At 43.4% G+C, this 12,209-nt stretch overlaps 1 gene segment (V, D, J or C); it reads left to right on the top strand.

Moving 5' to 3' along the window:
• The first annotated feature begins 8,858 nt into the window (after nt 1–8,858).
• Nucleotides 8,859–9,473, top strand: LOC125281433 (immunoglobulin heavy variable 3-23-like). The segment is given in 2 exon segments: nt 8,859–8,963; nt 9,067–9,473. Coding segments are annotated over 2 exon segments (453 nt in total).
• Nucleotides 9,474–12,209: the final 2,736 nt, after the last annotated feature.

Genomic DNA, 12,209 nt, shown 5'->3' with positions numbered 1-12,209 from the left:
CAGAAGGAAAGCTACCAAACTCATTCTATGAGGCCAATATTACCTTGATCCCCGAACCAGGCAAAGACCCCCTCATAAAGGAGAATTACAGACCTATTTCCCTAATGAATATGGACACCAAAATCCTCAACAAGATACTTGCTAATAGAATCCAACAGTACATTAAAAGGATTATCCATCATGATCAAGTGGGATTCATACCTGGGATGCAAGCGTGGTTCAATATTCACAAATCAATCAGCGTGATACATCATATCAACAAGAAAAGACTCAGGAACCATATGATCCTCTCAATCGATGCCGAAAAAGCATTTGACAAAATACAGCATCCTTTCCTGATTAAAACCCTTCAGAGTGGAGGAATAGAGGGTACATTTCTCAATCTCATAAAAGCCATCTATGAAAAGCCTACTGCAAATATTATTCTCAAAGGGGAAAAGCTGGAAGCCTTTCCCTTAAGATCAGGAACTCAACTAGGATGCCCACACTCGCCACTATTATTCTACATAGTACCAGAAGTCCTTGCAACAGCAATCAAACAACAAAAAGGAATCAAAGTTATTCAAATCGGCAAAGAAGAAGTCAAAATGTCTCTCTTCACAGATGACATGATACTCTATGTGGAAAACCCAAAAGAAGCTAGACCAATTCAGTAATGTGGTGGGATACAAAATCAATGCTCAGAAATCAGCTGCATTTCTATACATGAATAACGAGACCGAAAAAAGAGAAATTAGGGAATCCATCCCATTTATAAATGCACCAAAAATCATACGTTACCTTGGAATTAACTTAACCAGAGACATAAAGGACCTATATTCTAGAAACTATAAATCACTCTTCAAAGACATTGAGGAAGACATAAAAAGATGGAAAAAAATTCCACGCTCATGGATCGGAAGAATTAACATAGTTAAAATGTCCATGCTGCCCAGAGCAATCTACACTTTCAATGCTATCCCAATCAAAATACCGAGGACATTTTTCAAAGAACTGGAACAAATAGTCCTTAAATTTTTATGGAAACAGAAAAGGCCCCGAATCTCCAAGGAACTGTTGAAAAGGAAAAACAAAGCTGGGGCCATCACAATGCCGGATTTCGAGCTGTACTACAAAGCTGTGATCACAAAGACAGCATGCTACTGGCACAAAAACAGACACATAGACCAATGGAACAGAATAGAGAACCCAGAAATGGACCCTCGGCTCTTCGGGCAACTAATCTTTGACAAAGCAGGAAAAAACATCCAGTGGAAAACAGACAGTCTCTTCAATAAATGGTGCTGGGAAAATTGGACAGCTACATGCAAAAGAATGAAACTTGACCACTATCTCACACCATACGCAAAAATAAACTCCAAATGGATGAAAGACCTCAATGTGAGACAGGAATCCATCAAAATTCTAGAGGAGAACATAGGCAGCAACCTCTACGACATCGGCCAAAGCAAACTTTTTCATGATACATCCCCAAGGCAAGAGAAACAAAAGATAAAATGAATTTATGGGACTTCATCAAGATTAAAAGTTTCTGCACAGCCAAGGAAACAGTAAAAAAAACTAAGAGGCAGCCCACGGAATGGGAGAATATATTTGCAATTGACAGTACAGATAAAGGACTGGTATCCAAGATGTACAAAGAACTTCTCAAACTCAATACATGAGAAACAAATAAACAAATCAAAAAATGGGCAGAAGATATGAACAGACACTTTTCCAATGAAGACATACAAATGGCTAACAGACACATGAGAAAATGTTCAAAATCATTAGCCATCAAGGAAATTCAAATCAAAACCACACTGAGATACCACCTTATGCCAGTTAGAATGGCAAAAATAGACAAGGCAAGAAACAACAATTGTTGGAAAGGATGTGGAGAAAGGGGATCCCTCCTACATTGTTGGTGGGGATGCAAGTTGGTACAGCCACTCTGGAAAACAGTGTGGAGGTCCCTTAAAAAGTTAAAAATGGAGCTACCCTATGATCCAGCCACTGTACTGCTGGGTGATTACCCGAAAGATACAGACGTAGTAAAGAGAAGGGCCATATGGACCCCAATGTTCATAGCAGCAATGTCCACAATAGCTAAATCGTGGAAGGAGCTGAGATGCCCTTCAACAGATGACTGGATTAAGAAGTGTGGTCCATATATACAATGGAATATTACTCAGCTATCAGAAAGAACGAGTTCTCAACATTTGCTACAACATGGACGGCACTGGAGGAGATAATGCTAAGTGAAATAAGTCAAGCAGAGAAAGACAACTATCATATGATTTCTCTCATCTATGGAACATAAGAACTAGGATGATCAGTAGGGGAAGAAAGGAATAAAGAAAGGGGGGTAATCAGAAGGGGGAATGAAACATGAGAGACTATGGACTATGAGAAACAAACTGAGGGCTACAGAGGGGAGGGGGTGGGGGAATGGGATAGACCGGTGATGGGTAGTAAGGATGGCATGTATTGCATGGTGCACTGGGTGTTATACGCAACTAATGAATCATCGAGCCTTACATTGGAAACCGGGGATGTACTGTATGGTGACTAACATAATATAATAAAAAATCATTTAAAAAAATGTCAAAAATTGAGCTACCCTATGACCCAGCCATGGCACTACTAGGTATTTACCACAAAGATACAGACGTAGTGAAGAGAATTGCCATATGCACACCAATGTTCATAGCAGCATTGTCCGTAATAGCTAAATGTGGAAGGATCGGAGATGCCCTTCAACAGATGACTAGATAAAGAAGATGTGGTCCATATAGAGTATTATTTATCCATCAGAAAGGATGAATACCCATCATTTGCAATGACATGAAAGAAACTGGAGGGGATTATGCTATGTGAAGTATTTCAAGCAGAGAAAGACAATTATCACTTACATGTGGAATATAAGGAAAAGCATGGAGGACATTAGGAAAAGGAAGGGAAAAATGAAGGGGGGAAATCAGAGGGTGACATGAACCTTGAGATACTATGGACTCGGGAAAACAAACTGAGGGTTTTAGAAGGGAGGTGGTGGAGAAATGGGCTAGCCTGGTGACGGGTATTAAGAAGGGCACATATTGCATGGAGCACTGGGTGTTATGCGCAAACAATGATTCATGGAACACTACGTCAAAAACTATGACGTACTGTATGGTGACTAACATAACGTAATAAAATAAACAATAAAATAAAATAAAACCAAGGGCTGATTCTAAAAAGAAAAGAAAAGAAAAAAGACAATAAAATTGAGTAACTCGGCCTAGACTAATCAAAAAGAAAAGAGAAAGGACCTAAATAAATATCAGAAATCCAGCTGGTGCGGTGGGTCATTCAAAGTTCTTGTTTTGGAGGAAGTGGGCAAGATGGGCACAGAGTAGGGGACCTTGTATCACCTGGTGCCTCGAATTTAAATGGTATCTATCAAACCATTCTGAACACACACAAATTCCACCTCGGATATAAGAATAATTATCTGGACCTCCAGAAACAGAAAAATTACTGTTTTTTGCAAGGTAGGAGGTGAATTTGGAATCTTCGGGGGAAATATTGGAATATAAATGGACTGGAGATGGAGCCTCCAGAAGGTGGCGACTGGAAAGTGATATGCCACCAGCAGAAAAAATCAGGGCCTTTGGAAACCTGCTCTAGTGAGAGACATTCCTTTCTGAAAAGTGTACAGGGGATGAATAGGGCAGGATTGTAAGTGGATCATTAGGTCTCAGGATCCCAGGAGGCTCAGCAAGAATGGGGGAGCCTGATCTGATAGAATGCCCAAGCAGTGTAGAGGGGAGACTTGTTATGGTCAGCAAGCCCAGAAGGAACTCTCAGCTCCGGTCACCATAATCCATTAGGCAGGCTGGTTGGGAGAGTGCCTCGCCTCGTCCTGAAAAGTACTGGAAAGTGGAGGCTGTTTAACATCCCAGTGGAGATAGAAAAGGGCTTGCATCCACAACAGGGCAACAGATCTCAGGGTAGTTCAGTCTGAAAGTACACAGGGGTGGCACCCAGCAGTGACCTGGGAGCTACAGGAAAGGGTCCACGAGAAAGCCCACACGTGCTCCCAAGTGCAAAATCACAAAGCACAGAGACAATCACAGCTCCGTGGAACTCCCCCAGGAGAGTAGCAATGGGTAGGAATAGCTCAAGTCTGTAGAGTTTGGTATGTACAGAAGATGATACTGCTTAACCTCAAAGATTTATTGAAGAAAGGGGACCTGGAACTTGTGGCTCTAGGTCAGAGATTCCCACATGGCCATATTTGCTCTGACCCACTAACAAGAAGCAGAAAGCCACCAGGGAACAAGAGGCACACAGACAACCAAGTGAAATTAAGCCGATGGCCCAACAAGGGGTGGGGTAATTCCACCAAGGCAAAGACAGCTGAGAAGCTGAGTGGCAGGCCCCTCCCCCAGAAGGCAGACTGGAAGAACAGGTGAATGACAAGATTATTTCCCACAGGACTGTAAATCTCCAGCACCAGGGGAAAATAATATAGGGAGCTCCAGGTGTTCCCTCATGACTCGCCTTATACTTCAGGCTACAATTTTACATTTCCTTCTTAGTTTCTTATTCTTTTTTTTTTACTTCGGATTTTTTCTAATGTGCATTTTCCTTGGGTCATGGTTGATATTTTGGACTCTGTCCATCCCTCAACCATCCCTCAACAGATGACAAGGAGGAGGAATTCTCAACAAGAAAAGAACTGGAGACAATGTCCTCTCCACAGAACCAATAGATATGAATAGAAACAAGATATCAGAGACAGACATCAAAATAGCAATCATGAAGTCAATAGCCAGGGTTGAAAAAAGCACTAGTGACAATATAGAATCTCTAAGAGTAGAAATGAGATCTACTCAGGGCGAAAGTACAAATGCTATGAATGAGATGCAGTCTAAACTGGATACTCTAACACCAAGGGTAAATAAGGCACAAGAAGGAGTCACTGATCCAGAAAATAAGCTTATAGAAAGGAAGGAAGCTAAGGAAAATAGGTATAGGCAGCTAGTAGCACATGAAAATTGACTTAGAGAGATCAAAGACACCATGAAGCATTCCAATGTCAGAATAATTGGGATCCCTGAGGTGGTGGAGAGACAGAAAGGACTAGATTATATGTTTGAGAAAATCATACCTGAGAACTTCCCTCAACAGGGGAAGGAAACAAGCAATCAAGTCCAGGAGGCAGAGAGGACCCCTCCCAAAATAAATAATAATAGATCAATACCTGACATATAATGGTGAAACTTGCAAATCCTAGAGTGAAGGAAGCTGTCCTGATACCAGCTATGGGGAAGAGATTTCTTATGAAACGTGGGAGGAACATCAGAAAACATCAGAACTATCCACAGAGACTTGGCAAGACAGAAAGGGCTGGCAAGACATAATCGGATATTAAATGAGAAAAACATGCAGCCGACAATACTTTATCCAGCAAGACTGTCATTCAGGATGGTCAGAGAGATAAAGAGATTCCAGGATCAGCAGAAACTGAAAGAATATGTGACCACAAAGCCACCCCTGCAAAAAATATTAAAGGGGGCTTCTGTAAGCCAAGAGAGACCGAAAGAGTCACATAGACCAGAAAGAAAAAGACAATCCACAGAAACAGGGACATTACAGGTAATACAATGGCACTAAATTCATATCTTTCAATAGTAACTCTGAATATAAATGGGCTAAAGGCTCCAATAAATAGACACCGGGTATCAGATTAGATTTTTAAAAATGCAAGACCCATCCATATAGTGTCAACAAAAGTCCCATTTTAGACCTAACACACTCCCAAACTGAAAGTGAGGAGGTGAAGAACAATTTATTATGCTAATGGACATCAGAAGAAAGGTGGGATAACAATCCTCATATCAGATAACTTACATTTTAAAAAATTACATTTTTTAAATTATGCTAGTCACCATACAGTACATCCCTGGTTTTTGATGTAAAGTTCGATGATTCATTAGTTGCATGTAACACCCAGTGCACCATGCACTACATGTCCTCCTTACTACCCATCACCAGCCTATCCCATTCCCCAACCCCCCTCCCCTCTGAAGCCCTCAGTTTGTTTCTCAGAGAACCAAAGACTGTAGGGGCGTCTGAGTAGCACAGTCATTAAGTGTCTGCCTTCGGCTCAGAGCGTGATCCCGGTGTTCTGGGATCGAGTCCCACATCGGGTTCCTCCGCTGGGAGCCTGCTTCTTCCTCTCCCACTCCCCTGCTGTGTTCCCTCTCTCGCTGGCTGTCTCTCTGTCACACAAATAAAAAAATCTTAAAAAAATAAACCAAAGACTGTAGTAAGAGACGTAAACAGACATGATATCATACTTAAAGGGTCTGCACAACAGGAAGATCTAACAATTATAAATATTTATGCTCCTAATTTGGGAGCAGCCAATTATATCAACCAATTAAAAACCAAAGTAAGGAAAAACATTGATCATATTAGATTAATAGTAGGGGACTTCAACACCCCACTCACAGCAATGGACACATCACCTAGGCAGAAGATCAACAAAACTTCAAGGGCTTTGAATGACCCACTGGACCCAATGGACTCTGAAGGCATATACAGAGCAGTCCATCCTAACACAACAGAATATTCATTCTTGCCAGGTACACATGGAACTTTCTCCAGAATAGATCAAATACTGAGTCATAAATCAGGTCTCAATTGATACCAAGAGGTTGGGATCATTCCCTGAATATCCTCAGACATCACAGTTTTGAAACTGGAACTCAATCACAAGAGGAAATTTGGAAGCAAACTCAAACACTTGGAGCTTAAAGACCATACTACTAAATAATGACTGGGTCAATGAGGAAATTAAAGAAGAATTTAAAAATTCAGAAAAACTAAGGAAAGGGAAACATAGCTGTTTGAAACCTTTGGGATACAGCAAAGGTGATCCTAAGTAGGAAATACATGGCAATACAAGAATCTTGCAAAAATGTAGAAAAATGCCAAATATGCAAGATAACATTACACCTAATGGAGCTAGGGAGATAACAGAAAAGAAAAGCATTAACCAAGCAGGAGGAGAGAAATAATAATGATCAGAGAAGAAAGCAGTGAAATAGAAACCAGAAGAGCAGCAAAACAGATCAAAGAACCTAGAATCTGGTTCTTTGTAACAACTGTTAATTTGTATAATATCCAAATCAGACTTATCCAAAGGAAAAGAGAAAGGACCCAAATTAACAAAATCGTGAATGAAAGGGTACAGATCACAACCAACAGCAAGGAAATACAATTTTAAGACCATAATATGAGCAACTATTTACCAATAAATTAGGACAATCTGGAAGAAATGGAGACATTCCTGGAAACGTATAAACTACCAAAACTGAAAAAGAAGGAAACAGAAAATCTGAACAGACCCATATCCAGCAAGAATTTTGAAGCAGAAATAAAGACCTCTCAAAAAAAGACTCCAGGGCCAGATGGCTTCCCAGGGGAATTCCTGGTTCTAATTGTACTTTAATTATATTCTCAAGTTTGAAGAGGAGTTTTCTAAGACATCTACATAATTTATGAACACAAGAGGGCATAGAAACTCCTCCATTGACTTTATCGTCATCCTCTCCAGCTTAGATGTTGTGGAAAGCACATTAATAACACATTCTCAGAGCTCCATATCTACATCTGCATGGTGATAAGCATGTTTATTATAATATCTAAAATGGGATAGGCTGGTGATGGGTAGTAGGGAGGGCATGTGTTGCATGGTGCACTGTGTGTTATATGCAACTAATGAATCATGGAACTTTACATCAAAAACTAGGGATGTACTGTATGGTGACAAACATAATTCAAAAAATATTATTATAAAAAGAATAAAAAAATAAAACTGGAAACAATCCCTATCCACACCAACCACTTAAAAAATAAAATTTTCCCATGTTCACTCTTAGGAAAGCTGCCAAACATTAACAGATGTGCAGCAGAGAGAAATCTGGTTGAATTTTCAAGGATTTATGCAGAGCAAAAAAAAGCAAATTCCTACAAATGAAATTACAAACACTATAATTGCACATCTATAATTTCTTCAAAATTAAAACTAGTCTAAGTAACATGAGAAATACCCAAGATACGTCAGGACAAGGAGAGAAAGGGAAGAGAGAGAAGGAATTCCCAAGAAAATATAGGAAATTTTAGGGAGAATTGATTTGCTCACTCTGGACAATGTTGATTGTGACACCTGTGTATATAATATCACGCACTGTGCATATGTGCAGTTCATCCCGTTTCAAACACACACATCACAGTTCTTACAAAGAGAGATGACTCAGGAGGAACACACAGATATTGAAATGTTAGAAAATACACCTGCATGAACGCTTATTCTCTCTATATTTCAGGTAAACTCTAGAGCACGTAAAATCATCCTGTCCCCACTACAGAGAGTTCCACATTCCTCAGGAGACTGGCCACTCTGTCCTCCAGGTGGGTCATGGGGCAGCAGGTCCTGTGGGAAGAGCACAGGGCCAGACTGGGATTAACTCTCACCCTGTACATGCTCTTGCACACCTCACAAACCCTCTAACATTCCGGGTGTAGGTTTAGAGTTCTTTATGGGATAACATGACACCTGTCCCACAAGATTTGTGTGAATATCTGAAAACTGAAGTTGCACCTGGAGGCCAAGTATATAATCTGGAAAGTTATATCATGAAATATAGTATTTTTCAAAAGTGGTCAACACCACCAAAACAAAGGCAGTCACATCTGTTCTGTTTACTGGCCTCCATGTCAGCATAGATCCCAAGCTGAATATATAGTCAGAGGTCATGCAAATAGGGCCCTCCCTCTGCTGATTAAAACAGCCCAACCCTGACTCTGCAGCTGGGAGAGGAGCCCCAGACCCAGGGTTCCAGGTGTTCCAATCAGTATCAGGACAGAACACAGAGAGCTCACCATGGAGTCGTTGCTCATCTGGGTTTTCCTTGTTGCTCTTTTAAAAGGTAACTAATACTGAACAAGAGACATGGAGTGTGTGAGTGGATCTGAGGGAGACAAACAGTGGGTGTGTGACAGTTTCCTGACCAGGATGTCTTGTGTCTGCAGGTGTCCAGTGTGAGGTGCAGCTGGTGGAGTCTGGGGGAGACCTGGTGAAGCCTGGGGGGTCCCTGAAACTCTCCTGTGCAGCCTCTGGATTCAGCTTCAGTAGTTACAGCATGAGCTGGGTCCGCCAGGCTCCAGGGAAGGGGCTGCAGTGGGTCGCATACATTAATAGGGGTGGAAGTAGCACAAGCTACGCAGACTCCGTGAAGGGCCGATTCACCATCTCCAGAGACAACGGCAAGAACACGCTGTATCTGCAGATGAACAGCCTCAGAGTCGAAGACACGGCCGTGTATTACTGTGCGAGTGACACAGTGAGGGGACATCAGTGTGAGCCCAGACACAAACCTCACTGTAGAAGGGATCTGGACCAGCAGGGGGTGCACACTAGTCACCAGTTCTGTCCTTAAGCCCCAGGAGCAGCTACAGATGGAGGTTATGGGCAGGTTTCCTGTCAGGGTCTGGGGCTTCCTCTCCACAGAGCAGTTGCCCCCAGGGACCTTCTCTGGACACATGATTCTGTGCTCACCTCTTCACTCTCTGACTTAGAAAATTTTCTAACATGAAAGCAGATATAGTAAATCCACAAAAAACAGAGTCACTCAAAACGGTTATTCCTGTCCCTAAATACCAATGAATTACAAATATCCTGGTGCTCACATCTGAACCTTCACAGGAATCCCAGCTATACTCACTGTGCATCACAGGATGACCCAGCTCAATGTGCAAGCTTTCTAGAAGCAGCATTAAGTGCGTGCTGGACATGAGGCTACAGAGTCATCGACAATGCAAAGCAAGTGCAGAATGTGTCTTGGTGGGGGTCACCGTCATAAACCAAATCACAGCATCAATGTTAGTGACAACGTGGGAAAGCAGTGGACACCTTCCTGGTGTTGTGTGAATGTGCAATCTGAAGATCATATGGCTTCACTCATATGTGGAACATAAGAAAAAGTGCAGAGGGGTCGCCTGGGTGGCACAGCAGTTAAGCGTCTCCCTTCGGCTCAGGGTGCGATCCCGGTGTTATGGGATCGAGCCCCACATCAGGCTCATCTGCTGGGAGCCTGCTTCTTCCTCTCCCACTCCCCCTGCTTGTGTTCCCTCTCTCACTGGCGGTCTCTATCTCTGTCAAATAAATAAATAAAATCTTTATTTAAAAAGTGCAGAGGATTATAGGGGAAGGGAAGGAAAACTGAATGGGATGTCATCAGACAGGAAGACAAACCAAGAGAAACTCCTAACTATAGGAAACAAACTGAGGGTTAGGGAAGGGAGGTGGGTGGAGGCATGGGCTGACCGGGTGATGGGCATTAAGGAGGGCACTTGATGTGATGAGCACTGGGTGCTATACGCAACTGATAAACTATTGAACACTACATCGGAAACTAATGATGTACTATGTGCTGGCTAGTTGAATTTAAATAAAATTTAAAAGAAGAGGAAAAGAAGAAACGCATACCCACTTAACACCCAATCTCTCTGCCTTGCTATCCACATGGATGAGCTTGTTTCTTTAGGTAAATCCTTGCGTATAGTTCCTAACACACCCTTTTGTAGATGGAGACGTAGGCCATCATCCAGGACCCCATATCTGATTAGAAGGAGAGAATGACCCTAAGAACGTAAGCAATCACGGTCTGGACCCTGGACTACTGCCTCATCCTCCAGGTATGTGAACAGGTGAATCTGAAGGTTAAAATTGCAGCCCACAGTCTAACAGCCCGACAAGAGAACACAAGAGAACCTTCGTGAGGTTTCCAAATCTTCATCAACTCCAGCACAAACCCACTCAAGTAACTGGGGCTGGAGAACAGTTCAGGCAGAACTCAGCCTAGATCACTAGGAACAGGCTCAGTGGGTCCTCACACCACCCACCATGGGGACACCAAGAACTAGTGACTGTCACCAGGGCTCAGGATCTTTTAATGCTTCCCCGTCTCTGCGGGGACCCACATGCAAATCACCTGGGTGCTCCCAGAAGAAATCGGCATCACAGGCAGAGGCCAGCGTGCTGGGTCTCCATCCTGCAGGCAGCCATGCAGATGCTGTGGTCCCTCCTCTGCCTTCTGGCAGCTCCCCTGGGTAAGGGTCTGGACGCTCTGGGATAGACGGGGGCCTTTCTGTGGGATGGGACCGACTCACCATGACTCTTTTTGTCCCTAGGTGTCCTGTCTCAACTTACACTTCAGGCGTCAGGCCCAGGACTGGTGAAGCCCTCACAGACCCTCTCTCTCAACTGTGTTGTCTCTGGGGGCTCTGTCACCAGCAGTTACTATTGGAACTGGATCCGCCAGCGCCCTGGGAGAGCACTGGAGTGGATGGGGTACTGGACAGGTAGCACAAGCTACAACCCGACTTTCCAGGTCCGCATCTCCATCACTGCTGACTCGTCCCAAAACCAGGTCTCCCTGCAGCTGAGCTCTGTGACCACCGAGGACACGGCCGTGTATTACTGTGCCAGAGGCACACTGAGGAGACGTCAGTGTGAGCCCAGACACAAACCTTCCTGCAGGGACACAGTAGGGGCAGGACAGCAGGGGCCCTCAGAATCCACCAGGGAGTGCTCAGGACACCAGGGGGCTCTCAGGACACCTGGTGGAGCTCAGGTCATGAGGGGGATCGCAGGTCACCTCTGGGAGCTCAGGTCACCAGGGGGTGCTCAAGATCAGGGGCACTCAGGAGACAAGGGGACACTCAGATCAGCGTGCAGCGCTCAAGACCCACAAATACACTTTCCACACCAGCAGCAGGTGCAGGTGGAGAGTAAACGCTTGTCTCCTGTCACCGTGTGGGGCATCCTCTCCATAAAACAGTTTCCCCAGGGGGGCTCTCTTGAATAATGATTTCGTCTTACCTCTTACATCTGTGAATAAAAAAGTTGGTTGTAACAGGAGAAAACTATACTTCCATGCACAAAAAGCAGAACGTCACTTACACGGCTTCACCTTTTCCCTAAATGACAATTATATACAGACATTCTGATGTCAGTCTGCCAAGTCTGTACAAGTTTCAGCAGGACTCAACAACACAGCACCACACAAACCAGTGTACGAACGACGAGCCAGTAAAATACAGTTCATGCTGGACATCAGGCACAGAAGCATCATGAAGCCAAAGCCAGAGGAGAAGGGCCCTAGTGTGGGGGT

This window comes from Ursus arctos, unplaced genomic scaffold (assembly GCF_023065955.2).
Source record: "Ursus arctos isolate Adak ecotype North America unplaced genomic scaffold, UrsArc2.0 scaffold_42, whole genome shotgun sequence".
In the NCBI taxonomy this organism is placed as follows: domain Eukaryota; kingdom Metazoa; phylum Chordata; class Mammalia; order Carnivora; family Ursidae; genus Ursus; species Ursus arctos.
This window is presented reverse-complemented; position numbering and strand designations above follow the sequence as displayed.